The 20,845-nt window shown below is 33.2% G+C and overlaps 2 protein-coding genes across 2 annotated transcripts in view; both read right to left on the reverse strand.

The window, feature by feature from the left end:
* Window positions 1-1,080: 1,080 nt before the first annotated feature.
* On the reverse strand, window positions 1,081-14,780 carry LOC132804075 (disease resistance-like protein DSC1). Its single transcript, XM_060817979.1, has 8 exons — window positions 14,591-14,780; window positions 14,262-14,415; window positions 13,449-13,628; window positions 4,415-4,605; window positions 3,683-4,188; window positions 2,993-3,349; window positions 1,913-2,902; window positions 1,081-1,824 (listed from the first exon to the last, which is right to left on the reverse strand). The coding sequence occupies exons 1-8, from the start codon at window positions 14,778-14,780 to the stop codon at window positions 1,081-1,083; spliced, it is 3,312 nt and encodes a 1,103-aa protein (XP_060673962.1).
* The window catches only part of LOC107429764 (disease resistance-like protein DSC1), a 62,782-nt gene continuing 52,092 nt past the window's right edge, over window positions 10,156-20,845 (reverse strand). Inside the window, exons 3-11 of the mRNA XM_060817980.1 lie at window positions 19,476-20,589; window positions 18,744-19,091; window positions 17,660-18,649; window positions 16,771-17,565; window positions 13,449-13,951; window positions 13,144-13,304; window positions 12,937-13,042; window positions 12,401-12,542; window positions 10,156-10,527 (exon numbers count right to left, since the gene is read on the reverse strand). Coding sequence (XP_060673963.1) covers window positions 16,918-17,565; window positions 17,660-18,649; window positions 18,744-19,091; window positions 19,476-20,589 — 3,100 coding nt within the window. The 3' untranslated portion in view covers window positions 10,156-10,527; window positions 12,401-12,542; window positions 12,937-13,042; ... (1 more) ...; window positions 13,449-13,951; window positions 16,771-16,917. The remainder of the gene's footprint in view (window positions 10,528-12,400; window positions 12,543-12,936; window positions 13,043-13,143; window positions 13,305-13,448; window positions 13,952-16,770; window positions 17,566-17,659; window positions 18,650-18,743; window positions 19,092-19,475; window positions 20,590-20,845) is intronic.

A 20,845-nucleotide genomic window follows, 5' to 3' on the forward strand; every position in this document is an offset into this window, starting at 1 on the left:
TAAAAATGATTAAATACTATTAATAATAATATTATTATTTAAAATAATAATAAAACAATTTGATTTTTACACATGGTTGACATGTGGCATTTCACCATGGTGACACATGGTCACCTTCATTAAGTCACACGTGGCACATCGTTACGCGTTTAAAAATAATATTAAAATAATACAGTATTTGAAAAACTTTACAGGTCCATAACTTTCAAACCGCATGTCCAAATCGGACGTGCCGCTAGTCTACGGACTCGTATCGACGAGTACTTCACAACCATGCATGAGTCAAAGCTCAACCTTGCATGAACAAAAAGTCAACTCCGGCACCCCTTGGACAGTTTGAACCTCAACTTGTTTTGCCCATAACTTTCAAACCGTAGCTCCGTTTTCAACGTGCTACCAGTCTACGAACTCGTGCCAACGTGTACTTCGTAACGGTACCTCAGTCAACCTAGAATTCCAACCAGGTCAAAAAGTCAACTTTTGACCCCTTGGTCAACGGTCAACAGTCAACCTCGGTCAACGTGCAAAAATTTCCGACATGGTTCGGGACGGGGTGTTACATAAAGTGGGCATGCCAATATTGTAATTAACATCAAGAACATGTCGACTTACCAGTTCATGTATTTTACAGACTAATGCCAGAACCATTCATTTGAAGCTACCTGCCGTGGTGTCTACACAGCTCCACATATATTCTTTAAAGCCTGAAACTTAAAAAACATGCCAAATGGTGATAAACAAAACTCACCAATATATATACATGAAAAATCCACCAAATACTTTTCATGACAAATATTTTAATCTCTCTGCATGTATTATTTTTAACTAAAGACAAAATGTTCCTTTGCAGGTTAGCATTCAATTTGTAAACTTATTAGTTTATACATTAATACAACCAAAATACTACAAAATGCATATTCTAAAACAGAGTACACCAACTCCTACAAATTAATTTGCCATTAAAAAAAAAAAAAAGAGTGTAAATTCGGTTTACCTTACTGCTTCGGCGATTTTTGTTTGTTATTAGATAGGAGAAGCATCATTTGAATCATCAACTAAAGCATCATTTGCGGAAACAGATTAAGCAGAAAACAAACAGAAGAAGAACCGGAAGAGTGCAGAAACAACAGACAAAGATGATGCCTTAGCATCAACTGATTTGATATGCATAAATGCTTTCAAAAGTGGTTGTTGGTGTGGCATCATCTCACTGTTTATAACCACGAGTTTCTTAGAATGTGATTCATCATCGTCTTCTTCCTCAAGAGTCTCAACAGCTTCACTTCCACTTGATTCACAACATTCATTGAAGCGTCTTTTATTCTTTCTTACAGTTTTTGCATCTAATCTATCTATGTCCTGTTTGTATACAAGCCGAACCCCAAACTTCTTAATCTCGTCAGACTTACGTCCATAGACTCTTGAATCATAATACTCATGCCAGACGTGGAAAAATGCCTCAGTGCTACAAGTAGATGGCCAATTTAGTCCATTCATTTCTTCTTTCAAAGTCGGTTTTCTTACATACCACATGAGAACGTGATCTGAATTGACCTCCTTTCCCTCAACATACGTGAAGAAATGATATTCATACGGATGATCATGATCGATGGTTTTGGAATCTAATTTGCAATCAATATTAAGAAATATATGAGGGTTAATTTTATTCTGATGAAAAACAATGCAGAAAGCGAAACCCAAGAAGTCATCGTTATTCCAATATGGAGGAAGCATAACATTATTGATTGAAGTCCCACAAGTTTGATAGTTGAACCACCTTGGAATTTCATCTCCTGGATAGCGAAAATCATGACACCTTTCACTCTGCATCATAAACATGAGAAATTAATCAAACTTAGCCAAAACAAAATTATAAACATCTCAGCAAAGGAAAAGAAATAGATGCACATACAGTTCTTCCAAATTTCAACCGAGACACAATATGAATTACTGCTTGATCAGTGAGCATGTTGCGTGTATTCTGATCCAATTTTTGGCAACCATAAAAGTCAATATAATCATAAATTCCATTCAATTTTTTAGTGATGTCAAGATCAAGTAATATTGGAGCCCTCCAATACAAAATGTTCTCCAGTGACGTGCAGCCAATTGCAAACAAACTCAAACATAGTGATGGAACCTCTGGTAACGATTTCAATCTCTCACAATATTCCACCGCCAAGTTGAAAAAAGACGGTGGAAGGGAAGGCAACATTTGAAATTTTGAACAGGAGTCGAGGCATATGATCTCACGGTTCCTTAAATTACGTAGACTGTTGGGGAGAAACTCAAAGTCCTTGCATACTTGCATATATAAAGCTCTGAGCGATACTAGATTTTCAATCGACTCCGGCAACTCTTTAATCCCCGTGCCATTTAACATAAGTAATGTCAAGTGTTCCATAGGCTCCAAGATTTCTGGAAACGCCTTCAGTTTCTCACACCAACGCGGATCCAAAGATTCAAGAGATTTCAAGTGACAAATGCTTGTTGGAAGCCTTTTAAGTCTTTTACAAGACCACAAATCTAATTCCACAAGACCTGATAGATACCCAATTGATGGGGGCAATATTTCTATTGATGTCCCACTCAAACCTAAATACCTTAAATTCGGTGCAAACTTTTGAGAAATGTGAGCCTGAGTTGAGTAGAGACATAAATTGCTTGTAAAATTTTGGATGCAACTTTTTGATAATCCCTTTGTTCTCTTTGATATCTCGTGAAAATCTCTGAGTTTAGAGCAGCCATTCAAATTTAGATAAGTAAGCTTGTCAAGATTTTGAAGAGCTGAAAGAACTTGAACCAAGCTTGTACAGCCTGCAAGATTTATACTTTCCAGATTTGGAGACTGAGTAAGGAACTTAGAATAACTAAGATCCATCCTTCTTAACACCGGAAGAGACTGTAACAATATCATGGAAAAGGGGTTAATCATTAGTACATATATGCATGTATATTAACATCTATTATAATATAAGTAAATTAAGCATACCACAACTCTATGATTATTCCAGAGCTTTTCAACACGGCTGCCACGAAGTACAAGTTCAACAAGATTCTCAGGAATAAAGTTTGATGGCAACCATTTTAAAGGGTATAAGTCCCATTGAAAATACCTTAGCTTATTAGAAAGATAAGAATCAAGATCTTGAGGAACGGACAGTTTGAACTTATTGCCACCAATATTGTTGTCACAAACTTGGAGAAACTCATTTTGACGTATGTCATCAAAATAATAAATTTTGAGAATTCGTACGTTGTGCATATTTGAGAAGGCTCCATGACGCACTTTCACATTTTTTTTAATTTCAAATATGTTCAAAGATATGACTTCAACTGCTTTGGTTCCCTGGCATTTAAGATGAACATTAGTATTATACATAAGGATAATTAAGGGATTTATTTGGAACTTGTTGGTATACATGGACCTAATTTTGCTTGTTTGAAATGGTTAGAAGAATTAATCAAACGATTTTAGAAGAAATCAATAATGCATTTCTACTTACTGTACTATTTTCCAATACCACGCAGACTTCCATAGCATCGCACTACTACGATTACCGAGTTCTTTATCTTCATCACGTATGATTGCCCTACCCAATTGGCACAACAAATCATGCATCCATAGCACATTTTCCCATCGACCTTTAATATTTTCAAGTAAAGAATTTTCAATGAGAACATTTATTTCTATTTCCACAGAGGAATTTCCATCATCTAATATGCTTTCTCCATGGTCTCTTGTAAAAGATGACTTAAATAAGCAAGCAATGTCAAGAAATATATCCTTGTTCCCTTTATCTAGTCCTTCGTAACTGATTTTCAACACATTTTGAATTTCTAGATTTAGAACCCTTTTCAGCTTCTTCAGTGCACTTTCCCAATCTATTTTACTTCTACAGCAAAGGAAAGAGCCCAAGACCTTAAGAGCTAGTGGGTTTCCATAAGCATATCTTGTTACCTTTAACACCATTTCATCATCAATTGTTGGAGAGTTTTCACGAAAAGCATGCAAATGGAAGAACTCAAGAGATTCATTGTCATTTAAGCTCTCAACCTTGTAAATACCATGGGCTGCTTTCCTAAGCACTTGTTTATCTCTAGTTGTAACAATGATTCTACTTCCAAGAGCAAGTTGATGACATCCTTTGATTAGATCATCTAAAAGGATTGACTTATCCACATCATCTAAAACAATAAATACCTTTTTATGTCGAAGTCTGTCAAAGATATTAAAAGGTAAATCTTCAACTAGGGTATCCATCATTATTCAACAAGTTAGATATAAGTTTCCTTCTCAGATGATCTAATCCGTGTCTTTCATGCTCTTCTCTAACATTCAGAAGTAAACAGCAACTTTCAAATTGAGAATGTGATAATCTTTGAAATACAACTCTAGCATGAGTAGTCTTACCAATAACCCCCATGCCCCAAATACCTATAAGGCGAATATCTTTTGAGCCAATGGATAATAGTGATTCAATTTCCTTTATGTTTTCTTTAATTCCAATGAGTCCCTTGAAATATTGTTCATCTGATGATAGATATTGAGGCAATTTTTTCAAAACATCTCCAACAATTCTTTGAACTAACTCACTCTCCGGCCTACAAAAACGCAAAAAAAAAAAAAACAGTTCTAAGAAAAATGGTACCCAAGTCTTGATATAAAAACCAAAAAAAAAAAAAAAAAAAAAAAAAAAAAAAACAGTTCTAGGAAAAATGGTACCCAAGTCTTGATATAAAAGCACAATAGTGAAATTTTAATACCCTATTGAAACTATTTGGAATTATTCACTTTTAAAATCCTATATTTATTGTCGTTGTTTGTTGTTAGTTGTTACCAGTTAAAGTGAAAATAATATTATTTATTGGATGTTCTTTTATTATTAATATATTATTTCAGTGTCTTATTGTTTAAAACTGGAATTTATGAATTAATCTATTGAATCAATCATGTAGCGGTTGGTAAAAGGTGAAGAACCTTTTTTATTTTTTTTTGTGGGTAAATAAATGGTGAAGAACCCTTCTTTTTTTTTCTTTTTTTTTTGGGTAAATAAAAGATCTTACACACAAGAATACTACGAATTCAACTTAATTTCAGTCATTTAGAAAATCTACTTGATGATAACACTTTACATTCTTTTGCAAAAAGTGAGGAATTTAAAACATAAGAATTAGGAGCTCTTTATACATTTTAAAAAGGGGCAAATTTCAATTTGATTCTTTGGTTTTGCCTTTGTTACATTAAGAACTCATTCATGCAAAAAATATCGTTAACCTCCATCTAGTTTTCTAATTTTAACAGTTAAAACTCAAAACAGTATTTTTACTAGTTTATTCAATCACAAACATTTATTTATTTATTTATTTTTAAAAAGAACCAACAAAGCACATATACACAAAAGAACACGTCATTAAATAATAATGTCTGTTTTGATAAATATATACATTAAAAGAAGGTTAATTATAATTTGTTAAAAATATGAGGTCCAAATGTAATTAGGAAAAAGAACCTTAAGTATTTAAATGAAATTTATTTAAAAAGTGCTATTTGTTAAATAATTACTAATCGCAAAAGCTGAAGCCGTTAGGATGTAGGTTTATTGCATATATCAAGCAGATCTTAAAAGTTTAGACTTTTAGAATATGGGTTTATTATGTATATCAAGCTAATATCTGAATTGTTAGGATGTGTGTAGGTTTATTTTGTATATCAAGTTAATGTTTAACATTGCTATTTTGACCCTAACAAATATCAGTTGTTTAAATGGGTTGTTATGATCCTTACAAATATTAGTTTTTTAAATAGGTTGTTAGGATGTGAATTTATTATACATATCAAGTTAATATCTAACATTGCCATTGAACCTAAGTTTTTAACATTTTAAAATCTGATATCATGTTAAATCATCATTGATTCTAAAAGCTTATATATATATATATATATATATATATATATTAACACGAATTACAATATATCGTAAACTAAATAGGAGAATTTATAAGTATATTGTTTGTGATTTTACTATATTGCAGCAAGCCTGCCAATAAAAAATAATAAAACTGCTAGGTTTTAGATGTGGTAATTAAAAGTGTGAAATAAATTATTGGGCCTTGCTGTTAGGCAGATCCTATTTTTAACTACTTACTGGTATTAATAAATTAAGGTTTTTTCGAAAACTAGCCACCCCGTAATACGATTTTTGAAGAATAGCAAATTTTTTAAAAAAAAAAAACTAGCCACTTTGGGACAAAAATACCCTTAACCAAATTGAAAATTACTCAATATGCTTTTTCTTACCCTTTCCTTCTTCCTCTACACACCCGTTCATGTTTTGTGCAAGGGTTTCTCTAATAGGCCACAAACACTCTTTACCTCTCATCTACTCTCACTCTCATTTTCTTGTATTTTCTCATTTCTGACACTAAATTCAGGTAAAAATTTTGTCTTTTTTCTTATTAGATGAAACTGAAGAAATGTGGGTATGTATTTTTTTTCTCTTTTTTATCTTTTTTCTTGTATTTTTTGTTAGTTTTGGAATTTTTAAGATTTTTATTTAATATGGGTCTATAAGAAATTAATTTATGAGCTGTTATATATGAGTTTAAAAATACTTAGGTGACATATGGTTTGAAAATGAGGGAAAATTTGTGTAAAACTGAAAAATTGCAAAAAATAGTAAAAACAGAGAAAATTTGGCGAAAAAGATGAACTTCCGCCATTTTCCTCTAATTTGTCAGTTTTCGCAAGTTTTTCGCTAATTTTCCACCAGTTTTTCGCTACTTTTCCCCTAGTTTTTTGCTACTTTTCTGCCAGTTTTCCACCAGTAGGAAAAAGCTATATTTGGCCCAAAAATAAAAACAGAATCGACTTTTTTAATAAAATTAATATGTTTGTTTAGTATTATTCAAATTTTTATATATTTATTTATTTAGTTTAATGTTATTCATTTAATTTTGTAGTAAAATGGAAGATGATGATATTGTAGTTGCGATTTTATACAATGGAACATTGGTACAAAATGATGGTAGTAATTGGGAATACCAAAATTGTAAAAATATAATAGTTTCCATCGGCAAGAGATGCACAAATCAGAGTTAGAGGACGAGATTTTCAATTCTATTGAAATAGATCAAAATGAATATTTGCTAAAGCTAAAATGGATATATGGACGATGTGCAAAAAAGTTGGATCCTACAGAAATACGCTGTGATAGAGATGTGAAATGCTTTCTTCAAGAAGTGAGGAATGGAGGGATGGCAATGATTCGACCTCCATTGTATGTTAAGGTGATTTCAAAAGTTGAACATGTATATAGAAATGTTCATTAAACAGCCTTTGCTTCGAAGAGTGGGAGTAATCTTCATTCTTTTGCTCGTCCTCCAATTGGCATTTGTCTACCACAAATTTCCGGTACTGAACCTATTCAGGCTACATCTCAAGAAATTATGGTTCAAGAAACTCAGTTTAGAGATCAAGTTGATGTTTATGGGGCCTAGACATCATTTAACATCCATGAAAGAGTTGATGTTAGAGGTGACTATGCTGAATGGTTTCCTAACGATGAGGAGTATGAGCAGTTGCATAATATTGATCATGATGAGAATTACAATGCAGCAGGGGATGATGTTGATCATAATGATGTATATTTTGATCATGAGTTGCCGAACAATGATAATGATATGCATCTTGAAATCAACAATGAAGGAGTTGATGATGTTAGAGTTCATAATGCTACAAGTGACCACATATCATCGAGCAACAGAAATAGTTCTATGGCCATATTTTTGTCAAAGTTCACTGGCTGTGAGAGCATAGTAGTTGGATAATAATTTTGCAACAAACATAACTTACAGAATAAACTGAGTATCTATTGCATGCCTGAAAATAAGGAGTTTAAGGTGACACGGTCAACTACACAACGATATGAGGTTGTATGCTTGGAAAATACTTGTAAATGGCGACTACGTGTAACCACATTTAAAAATGGAGAAATATTTGTTGTGAGAAGTTTTGATAATGTACACAATTGCTCGTTAGATATCGTACATCGAGAACATAAGTAGGCTAGTAGCCGGGTTATCAGGCAACGTATCAAATCTAAAAATAAAGGGATTGCACGTGTTTACAAACCCAAAAAAATTCAACATGATTTTTTATAGAAATATGGGATGAATATAAGCTACAACAAAGCATGGAAAGGTAAAGAGTATGCACTTAACAGTGTTAGGGAATCTCTAGAGGAGAATTTTGCTAAGTTGCCTGCCTACTATTATGAGTTCGTGTCAAAGAACCCTAGGACTCTTACACGTATCAAAACAGATGATAATAACAATTTTGTATATTTCTTTATGGCGATTGGAGCAAGCATTAGGGGATTTATATCCCACATAAGACCCGTATTGGCTGTTGATGCGACTACATTGAAAGGGAAATACAAAGGGTAAATGTATATTGCATCGGGCATGGATGGCAATAAGCAAATATATCCTTTGGCTTTCAGCATTGGAGATGGAGATAACGAGCAAGCATATACATGGTTTTTCCAAAATCTCAAGGATGCCATTGGAGATTTCCCGGATTTAATGTTTGTGAGTGATAGACAACCCGCTACTGAAAAAGCATTACGCAAAGTTTTTCCTAATGCATACCATGCACTGTGCACTTACCATATAAGCATAAATATTAAAGGAAATGGACATGCGAAAGATGAAACAATAATACAATGTTTCATGCTCGCAGCTAGTGTATATTGGTTGAAGATTTTGAGTTTTATATGGGGCAAATTGAGATGAAAAATAATAGGGCTGCCCAGTACATTCTGTCATGTGACCCTACAAGATGGGCACATTCTCTTTCTCCATATAGAAGGTACACTATCATGACCACCAATATTGCAGAAAGCTTGAATGGTATTTTGCTAGATGCTAGAGAGATGCCAATAGTAGCATAAATTGAGCACATATGGGATTTATTGCAAAGATGGTTTTATGAGCGACGTACTGCAAGTGCAAAATTGACGAAGCCTGTGACTGACCATATGGAAAAGCAACTCAAACTACAAAATTTGGGGTCTATCGGACTACGTGTGGAGGCCATTAATATGTATGAATTTCTTGTGGAAGGTGGGAGTTTGAGGGGTACAGTTAATCTCCAATCAAAAACATGCTTATGCAAAATCTTCGATCTTGATCAATATCCTTATGATCATTGTATTGCCACTTGTAGAGAACGTAGAATTGCTCATGGCATGTGTTCTCATTACTACACCACGGATGCATATCGTACAGCTTATACTAAATCCATTTATCTTGTGTTAGTTGACAAATAGTGGCATGCTTCGGATGATGTGGCAAGTCGTATTGTTCTTCCACTGAGATTGACACGTAGGTGAGCCGGTAGGCCGACTATGCAACGCATACAATCCGAAGGTGAAGATGTTATCGGATGTAGATGTAGCCGATGCGGTGGTGTTGGACATTATAGGCAGAGATGTACAAATCCATTGTCTTATGCTTCGAATTAGGAAGTTTTAATTTAGTGTTATGGTTTAATATGTTTTGATAATATTTCATATCTTGGATATTATATTATTTACTCGACTGTGGAAAATTTATTAATAATTTTTTTTTTTAAGAATTTAATCCCAAATGAAAATAGGCTTTCTAAAGTTAATTTTAAATCTTTAGTTTACATCTCATTTTATGAAATGTCCAAATGATTTTGAAAAGAAAAAAAAAATGTATATCATTTTTTCTTTCCTTTAAACAAATGTATAACATTTTTTGTTAAATCCATCTTCATCTTATATAACATTTGTCTCCACTTTCAATTTTTTTACCCCACTATTAACTTAAATAATCTATTAGAAATTGATTTTTCAAATGGAAAAAATTAGTTTCCGATAGGAGTAAATATTATGCAACAATTTCCGCTGGATGGAAATATTTTCCAACAAGAGGAAAATGATTTCTGTTCGGGGAAAAAAATTTCCGCCTGGCGGAAAATTATCCAGAAGCTTCAATTGGTCTCTATATGGGATTTCCACCAAGAGGAAAATTTTTCCGCCTAAAGGAAATATTTTCCGACAAGCGAAAAATTTTACAGAATCTGCAATTGAGCTCGTAAGATGTTTGTGCATAATGTAATTCTAATAAATAAACATGGCACATTTTCAATAAGGTCAATTAGTTATCATTACATCAATAACACATCGTTATCTTCGTTAAATGAACATTATAATTCACCATTATCTTTACTACTCAAAGGCTAATATTAGAAAGAAAAAAAAAATGCATCTATAAACATGACAAAAGTAAAGAAAAATGCATCACCACCCAGCTCATATGCTTAGTTCTTTGTTGTAAGCCTCATGAGCATACTTCCTCCTGAAGAACTCTATTTATCTCTCTCTTTCTCTATCTCTGTGAATGTGTATGTAATTTTCTTAGCATGCACTTGTAACTCTACGATTGCAAATTTTGTGCTTCAATTTTCTACTGGATCCATTACTTGCTTCTCCAATGCTGAAAGAAATAGAAAATCAATATTAGCAACAAAACTTAATTATTTATATATAGATCATATTGTTAATGCCATATGCAAGTCCTCAAATTCTTAATGACATCACCAAAGGGGAAAAAAGAAAAAAAAAAAAAACACCATTAAAAACCTTTCTTGGAATTTTTCAAAAAAAAAGAAAGAAAAAAATTAAAAGCATATTGAACAGTCAAATTTTAATTTGTAGCATAGATAACAGTGAGATCATACCCAGTTTCCTCTAATATTTGTTAAATCCTTCTTATCCACTTTATCCATTCATTGCCATCAAAAGATCATAAAATAACTCAAGAACCAGAGAAGGGGAATTATGAGTAGATATTGTATTTTAAAACTGCATTAGGAGCTGACTGTCAAAATTGTTTGACTTTAAAAGGAGAAAATTTTCCACCACAAGCATCAGAAATTACAAATAAGAGAAAGAAAACAAAAGAAGTTTATGAATTATTGTTTGCATGACAAGTAGCCAACCCAAGTATAGAATTTAAGTAGACACACCTTTAGGTGCAATGAAACAAGACAAGCCCCAAACATGGAGAAATGACCTTATCATTCTTTTAAACAAACACAACTTCCACTCCTTTAATTAAGAATACACCTAATGCCTTAAAGCATATTGCATATATACCCAAAAAAAAAAAAATGTCCCTTACATAAAGAAAGTAAATGATACAATTTTTGAGAATTTTGTGATATCCTTCCTAACAATACTGACGAAATAAAAATTACAAACTTAAAACATAGAAATAGCTTTAACCTTTCTTTAAACATACACCCCAAACAAAATTTAAGAGGAATCTAGAGCCACCTACCACTTGACTACAAGACACACAATACTTGTTATGACAGCATCAGTTTATTATTTTGGTGTTGGAATTTTAATTGATATTTCAACCTTATTCTTTTATCTATATTCCACTCTTCTTCCCCTCTTATGTAATTTTCACTTTGCCATTTCTCATAGGTATTAATTATTTTTTCCATAATTACAGGAAAAGAAATATAAAAGAAACTGTATTCATGCACGAATTCTATGAGGCACATGCCACACCTCACCAAGGACAAAGGTTAATAGTTTCCTTCCAAGATCAATCAAACTATGAATATGTAGACTTGCACAAATTAGCAATAGAGTGGTCAATTACTATTTATGAAGTTTCTTGAAGGCCAAATTATCAAATGAACCCCATCATCCTGGCTTTCGCTGAAGTGTCCAAAGTCTAAAACCACTAAATATGCTGAACTGTGCAGAGTATTAAAACCAACAAATATACATTAAAAAAACGTGTCAAGAATAGGCAGAATATAATGTGAGTGTGACATGCAATCATTTCAGATTCTGTACTCTAGTACTTGCAACATTTTCACCATTCATTTCTTAATTTTTATAGAAAGACATAAAATAGAAAAACTAACACTTAAATCAAAGCCACCGGTTTTATAGTTGTTAGTCATGACTATCACATATTAATGACCTAACGCTCTATAAAGCATTCTGCTTATGACTTTTCACTTGTTATAATGGGATAGTGATTGCTAAAAAATGTAAAAAAATTCTTTGTTGTAGAATTTAAAAATAAAATAAAACAATACATTGCATATTGAGCATCTAAACAATTATAACTGCACATGTATCCAGATATTGGACCATTAACATATCCATCAATACTGATTTTCTAATCTCAGCCATTATATGCTAGACAGGATAAGGTGAACATAAGATTTGCTCTACAATGAAAAATAAAACAATTATAAAAATAGCTTATAAAAACATTCATTAAATCCAGAATTGATTAGTAACCGATTCTCATAAGCTTAAAGGCTGAATAGAAAATATACCTATCTTTCCATGGCCAATATCAACAGTGCATCCTGAGATTCATCCTACTGCATAGAGTGACAATACTGCTTGCTCTGAAGCATAGAAGCTCGATATGTTAAATGTTTTAAACATCAGTTGTACTAACTATTCTCTAACAGCCTGGCAGAAAATTTCGCATTACTTATTCTTGAAGAGAGACAAAGCAAAGCAACCATAGGAAATTTGGATCAACTTCAAAACAACATGAAAAAAAAATAAAAGGAAAAAAAAATAAAACACGCACTTGCACATTTGTGCAGGCATTCGCATAAACAGAAAGAAGTGGATGCATCTAAAAGATCGTCTGCATTATTCATAAACTGAATGTTTCTATGCTATACATTCTAGAAATATTCGAACATTATGCATAGTTTGGGAAAACAACAAGGTGGTGGTTGTTCATCGTCATGAAGAAGAGATTGGAAACAGTTTTTGCAAAGATTCTGGGAGATCTTATCATGGAGGAAAGCATAGAGATTTCGTTAATGGTTTTCATACCAGTGAGAGAACTTACAACATCAGACGTTGTGGGTCTGACAGTGGTGAATATATTTGTGCACTTCACTGCTAATGTTAAGATGGTCAATTATCCACTAATTCCAGCAGCTTGTGTTTTGATTCTGCAAGACAAACTTGCAATATATATTTAAACAAATTAAGTTAATTAACACATAATATTGAAGTTTAATAAGTTTGCAGCCATGCTTCTCTACTTGCTTACCTCCTCTGCCAGAAACTCATGTTGCTTCTGGTTGAATTTATTTTCTGCATTTTTCTTCGCACTAACAATTTCAAGTACAACAACACCATAACCATAGACATACTATGTTTGCGATATCTTTCCGTACATTGGGTACTCAAGAGCCATTTATGATGTATCCACTGTATCAATCCAGAAATACTGGTTGTTATAGTACTTGTTCTTTCCCTTAGAATTTGATTATATGTATAAAATTAAATAGCCATTTCATTTACAAATTAGTGCAAATTAAGTTAAAAGGGGGTACTGGTTCTTTGTTTACTCACCGTGTTGCTTTTACTTTGATGACCTTAAATTCATTGTCCTGTCCATCCTCTGCATAAAGGATAGGATTCCCAAAGTCTGATATCTTAGCGTTTAGAGCATCATCAACAAGGATATTAGCAAAGTCTGATATCTTAGCGTTTAGAGCATCACCAACAAGGATATTAGCAGTTTTAATACCCCTATGTGCCATCTTCAATTTATAATTCTCATGTAGATAATTCAAACCCCTTGCTATTTGAAAAGAAACTGTAAGCTAGGTTTTCCAGAGGTTGAAGAAGATAAAAGAGAGAGAGGGAGAGAGAGAGAGAGTAGGGGTGTAAATGGAGAGAAGAGGAGGAAGAGAAGAGAAGGAAACCTGACTTCAAGAGCCGAGATCTATTGAAGAAATGCGATTGGAGACCTGAATTGGGTAGAAGGTGAAAACAGATGGTTTCGTGACCTCGTATTTGGCTGCTTCTTTACAGTTTGTTTTGTAGATGCGGTGTTCAAAAATGGAGGAAATCTGTGGAAATAGAGAAAGCGATATCAGTGGTGTTGAGAGCACAGAGAAGGTGTTTGAAAGGGAAAGTAGAAAGAATCCCTAGCTGTTGAAAGGGAAAGTAGAAAAAAAACCAAAAACAACAAAAAAATAAAAAATAAAAACACACGCGTTTTGATAGTGAAAAGAAAGAAAAGAAAAAAATCTTTATGAAGGGTATTCTGGTCTAAATTGGTTAAAAGTGGGTTAGTTTAAAAAAAAAAAAAATTTGCTATTTTTAAAGTTTACATTTATACGGTGGCTATTTTTTGAAAAAATCCAATAAATTAATTACATGAAACTCTTTGAATCCAATCCACATAGATTAGACGCTTCTGTCAATGCAGCCCTCCATTGATGCATCTTCTCCATTCCGTCTTTAAAACGTTCTTCAAGTTTAGCAAATGCAACTTTACAACTTCCCTCCTGTTTTCGTACATCCGATGGATCTATACCATAAAAGATTGGAATGACAACACTCTGCTCATTCCTTTTCTTGCATTCAAGAATTTCCACCGGTTCATTCAAACACCACATAGATGAAAGCATAATTTTATGAGAAAATGATAATCCAGATTTTGGAATCATGGATTGCTTTGCTAAGTGTGTGTGAAATTTCATCACCGATCTGAAGTTCATGATCATCCATGAAAGTTGAAATATGCTTTGCAGATAAAGCAGCATAAAGATGGCTTACAAATTGATGGCGGGTGTCTTCACCTCTAAAACTAAGAAACACATAATATTTTTCTTGAATCTCATGCTTTTGTTGAGGAAAGATTGCGGAAGAAAGACAAGAAGAAGAAGAAGCCATGTTTACAAATTAAAGCTTTCTTAGTGAAGAATGGTGTAGATACAAAGCTCAATATGGAGAACTTTATAATGTAGATTCTCTCTCTCTCTCTCTCTCCTCTCTCTCTCTCTCTCTCTCTCTCTCTCCCCCCTCAGTAAGCTGCAAATTGTCGACCAAAAAACCTAGATAACACTTATAAGTGTGAGTCAGCGGTCAATGCCGATATGTGAATATAAAGTCCGAGTTTAAAGTCGGCGGTCAATGCCGATATGAGTGTATCTTTTGAATATAAAGTCTTAGTCTAAATATAAAGTCCTAGTCCAGCTATTAAGGGATCCTCAAGCTGGGAGACAGGAGAAAAACATAGTAACTCAGACTTAAACAGAGATCAATAAAGATAACACTTTTGATTATAAGCAGAGAAAATATAGTGAGGAATAAAAGGAAACAAAAAGTGCAAGGATTTTAAAATCCCATATTTGGTTCTAAAATATGTATAAAAGAAAAAAAAAAGGGCGGAAAAGTGTAAAAGGAGAAGATTCAAGAATTGTTTAAATTCTAGCTCTCCTCGTGAACTACAAGTTGTTTGAAAAAAAAAAAAAAAGAAAAAAAAAGTAAAAAACAAACAAGAAGTCACAAAGTCAGCAGTCAATGCCGGTCTTATTGGGTATATGTGGTTGTAACATTGATCACTAACTCTGTTTTTTATCAAAGCTGAGTCAGACGGTTAATTAGCTAAGTTTGAGTTAACTCTGGTTTAAGCTCTGCATATTGTATCAATTACTTAATGTTAAAAAAATAATATGTAATTTCGGTAACAGCGGCAACTTCATTACTTAATGGGGAAAGGAGTTACCTTGATAACGTGGATGTGAACGGTACTATAGCAAAATTGCTTAACCATATAACTTGTCTTATTACAGAATCATATCCATATGTAATATATTTCTATATTGTGTTCACTTCTCTGCAAAATGACTCACAGTATTAGAAGTTAAAGAAATTGATGCTACACCATTCCTATGAAGCTGTGTTGTGATGGATTCTTCATAGCCTAAATCTATAAAAAAACACAAACCGATAAATGAAAAATCCATCAAAATGCTTTTCATAACAACTTTATTTTTTATTTTTTATTTTCCCTCTCTTTATATCATTTCAAACAAAAGAAAAAAAAACTTTTCCTTTCGAAATTACCTTTTTATCCAATGCAAAATCAAATCTAAATGCTGAGTCAGAATCTATTGTTTAGCTAGTAATGGAAAGAGTACTCATTTAGGCAAACAATTCAAAATACAAAAATGACCAACCATGCATAAACACATTTTATCTAACACTTTGGCACAGAATAGTATCAAACAAGGAAATTAAATCAAATAGATAAATATTATAAACTCAGAAAGATAAGAATGTTCAACTCAATGTATTTTACACAAAAAAAATTCATTACAAACAACTCAGAATCATATGCAAAAAGTAATACATTCTATATTTTATTTAATTTTCTCTCCAAATATATGTAAAATGGTTCATAGGAGTGAAAGAAATTCATATTGATATCACACAAACAGGGTTTTCTATGCCAAGATCAGAAAAATAACAAGGGGAAGAGAACTTTGTAATTTCAATGTTAAGGGCTGTCATGCACTCATGCTGCATAGGTACATAGTTTCTTCATAGCCTAAAACTAAAAAAGACATGCAAATTTTGGAAAAACAAAATTCACCTATATGTACATGAAAAGAATTTTTGTAACAAATAGCGTTGTTTTTTCTTTTTCTTTTTTTCTTTCTTTTTTTTTTTTTTGGTTGTTGTTGTTGTTGTGCATGTATTGTATCATTTCAAACCAAAGATAGCCAACCTTTCTTTAGAAATTACCTTGTAGTTTGTAAACCTGGTTATAAATTAATATAATTAAAATACTACCGAATGCATGTTGTGAACAGTGTACCTCAACTTTGTACAAATTAAATTGCAGCAAAAAAAAAAAAAAGACTTTCAATTGACTTACCTAAGTGGTCACAGGTCACCGAGAAACTGGCTACATAATCTCAATTCATGATCCAAGCCTGCTTCTTAGTTTAGTTGTAGCACAGAATTTTTATTTTTTTATTTTTTGGGCTCCTCAACATTCAATTCCTCTATAATCTCTTAACAGTCATATAAGTGACATAACCTTGAGTTTCTTAGAATGCAATACATCATTTTCTATACCATGAGAGCCTTCACTTCCACTGGTTTCGCAACATTCGTCAAAGCGTCTCTTATTTTTACTTTTAGTATCTACATCAAATCTCTCTATATCTTCCTTGTATACAAACCAAACCCCAAACTTCTTAATCTCCCCATATTCATTTCCATCTATGTAGGTATCATCATTGTAATTGACGTTAACATCCTCATCAACATCATGACAGTATCCACATTCAAGCGACAAATGTAAACAGGCCATGGTGCAACAATTTGAACGCCAACTTAGTCCTGAATTTTGCAAAGTCAGTTCTTCGACATACCACATGACCACGTGATCTGAACTATCGTCGTCGCACCCAAGACGCATAAAAGAAACATGCTCACACAGAAGACTATCAGGGATGGTTTCGAAATTGAGTTTACAACCAATTCCGAGAAACATAGGATGGTCGATAATTTTATGCTGGTAAATAACAACACAGAAAGCCAAACCCAAGAAGTTGTCATTATTCCAATATGGAGGAAGCCTAATATTCATTGAGGTACTGCCACTTTGGTAGCTGAACCACTTTGGAATTTCATCGCCAGGATAACAAAATTCAAAATCGTCACACTGTATCATGAATGGGAAATTAATCAATCTTGCTGAAAAGTTATAAATATCTTAATAACTGATTACAAGAGCAAAATAAGAGAAAGGGACATACCATTCTTCCAAATTTTAAACCAGACAGAATTTGAAATATTCCACGGCCAGCCAGTATGATGTTGCGTGTATTCTGATCCAATTTTTCACAACCATAAAAGTTGATTTGCCCTCGAATATGATTGCTACTTAGATGGTGTAATAATGGAGCCTTCCAATTTGATATGGTCTCTAGTGACGTGCAGCATATTGCAGACAGACAAAAACATGATGATGGAAGCTCAGGTAATGATTTCAGCCTTTCATTATGGTCTAACAACAAACTGAGTGAAGCATTTGGAAGGGGAGGCAACTTTTTAAGGTTTGAGCACCTCTGGATGTCTATATGCTCAAGTTTTCTTAAATTACACAGGCTGGTGGGGAGAAACTCAATGTTTTTACAGCTAAAGATACATAATCTTCTGAGAGAAACTAGATTTTTAATTGACTCTGGTAACTTTTGAATCGGTGAGTGACCTAATTCAAGATATGTAAGATGTTCCATAGGCTCTAAGATTTCCGGAAACTTAAACAGTTTTACACAACCACACAATCTTAGAGATTCAAGAGATATCAACTTACAGATGCTGGTAGAAAGACTTTCAAGTCCAGAGCAATAATTCAAATCCAATCGAACAAGACTAGAGAGATGCCAAATTGATGGGGGCACTTCTTCTATTGCTGTCCAATCCATATGTAAGTCTGTTAAGTTCACTGGAAACGTCTGATAAATGTGGGCCTGAGATGAGTAGAGAGGTAAGTTGTTTATAAAGTTTACAATATCCCAATACCATGTGTTCCTTGATATCTCTTTCAGATCTCTTAGTTTGGAGCAACTATTCAAATTTAGATAAGTAAGCCTGTGCAGATTTTCAATAGATGAAAGAACCTTAACCAAACTTGTACAGCCTTCAAAATTTATGCTTTCCAGATTTGGAGCAAGAGACATATCTGATATTTCATTAAGCATCTTGGAATAACTAAGGTCGATCTTTCTTAATACCAGTAGAGACTGTGACAGATAGAGAGGGAAAAAAAAATTAAAAAAAAAAAAAGGTTAAAGAGTTGTTTTTAGCTTCTAAAACGATAGATCAAATTAAATATACCTGAACTCCATGATTCCAAAGTCTTTGAAGACGGCTGCCACGTAGAATCAGTTCAACAAGATTCTCAAAGCTGACATGTGATGGCAACGATCTCAAAGGGTATAGATCCCATTGAAAATAATTTAGCTTATCAGAAAGATAAGAATCAAGACCTTGAGGAAGGTATAGTTTGAACTTATTCTTGTCTTTACAGTCACAAATGTACCACTTATTCTCATTCATATTATGGCAAACAAAGATTTTGAAAATTCGTAGATTGTACATCATAGAAAAGGCGGCACGATGAACTTTCACATCTCTGTTCATTCTACACATGTTGAGCGATATGCCTTCAACCATTGCAGTTCCCTGACAAACAAATCAACATTAACATAGTTGGATACAATTTGTTGGCTGTTGAACAGCTAACTGTGACCTGAAATGGAATAAATATATAGAACAAGCATGTATATATTGCAGCAACGGTATAATCAGCAGAGTAAAAACAGAGGAGGTAAAAAGCATTTTTCGTTTTATTTTATTTTTCTATTTTCTCTAGTTAGCTTTTACAAATCCAAAGTTACCTTTGAACTTTTACGGCACATTAACCGTCAACACAATATAAGAAGATTTATTAGGAACTCAACATACATATAGACACCTAGTTTTGCTAGTCAGAAGTTTGTTTGCTGTTCTTTTCTTGCCAAAAGATATATTCATGTTTATATAAATCAACAATGCTTTTTCACTTACTGTATCTCTTTCCAATACGTGGCAGATGTCTTTAGGATCCCACAACCTACTGCGATTTCCAGGCTCTTTATGTTCATCACAAACAATTGTTCGACCCATTTGTCGTATCAAATCATGCATCCATAACTTGTTTCCTATAGGACTTACCCTGTTTTCAATTAAAGACCTATCAATGAGAACACTTATTGCTATTTTCACAAACGGATCACTGGCCTTATATATGCTTTCTACATGATCTCTTGTAAAAGATTGATCAAATAGACATACAATGTCAAGAAATATACTTTGAATCTCTTTATCATCCAGTCCTTCATAACTTATTTTCAACACATCTTGGATTTCCGGGTTTGGAATTATTTTCAATTTATTCAATGCAATTTTCCATTCTTCTTTGCTTTTGGAGTGAAGGAAAGAACCCAAGACCTTAAGAGCTAATGGATTTCCATTTGCATATCTTGTCACTTCTAACACCATTTCATCATCAATTACTGGAGAATTTTTGCCAAAAGCATGTAAACGGAAGAGTTCAAGAGATTCAGCGTGATTTAATAGCTCAACCTTGTAAAATCTATCAGTCACTTTCTTTAGCACTTGCATATTTCTAGTTGTAACAATGATTCTACTTCCAGGGGCAAGCCGATAATACCCTTCAACTACAGCTTCTAATTGGTATGAATTATCCACGTCGTCCAGAACAATGAGTACCTTTGTATGTCTAAGTCTATCAAGAATACATGGAGATGCTACAAATGGGGAATCCATCTTTAGAATAGCTTCATCGTTTAACAACTCAGATAAAAGTTTTTTTCTTAAATGATTGGCCCCATGTCTTGCATATTCTTCCCTAACATTCCAAATAAAGCAGCAACCTTTGAATTGAGAATATGATAATCTTTGATATACAACACTAGCAAGAGTGGTCTTACCAATACCTCCCATCCCCCAAATTCCTAGAATATGAACATCTGTTGACCCAATGGATAATGACAATTCAATTTCTTCGACTTTTTTTCCAATCCCAATGAGGTGCCCATAGAAATGCTCATTTGAGATATATTTAGGCAATTTCAATAAAACATCTTCAACAATCCTTTGAACTAACTTGCACTCGGGCCTACATGGTGAAGATGATACAGGAAGTTAGGTATTTGGAGAAAAAGAGAGAGCACTAATTCTCTAGTATTTTATTTGCATTCTTCAATTCTCTATATTTTTTATGCTTGTTCTTGGCAAGAAAAAGTAAAAGGTGTACTATTTTTGACCCATTTTCATTAAAGCAAAGATAGAGAAACTGGCAAGCAAATAGAGTTAGTTAAAGCAAAGAAAAGATGGATGGTTTACACAGATTAGCAAAGAAAAGATGGATAGTT

The sequence above is a fragment of the Ziziphus jujuba genome, chromosome 6 (assembly GCF_031755915.1).
Source record: "Ziziphus jujuba cultivar Dongzao chromosome 6, ASM3175591v1".
NCBI lineage: Eukaryota > Viridiplantae > Streptophyta > Magnoliopsida > Rosales > Rhamnaceae > Ziziphus > Ziziphus jujuba.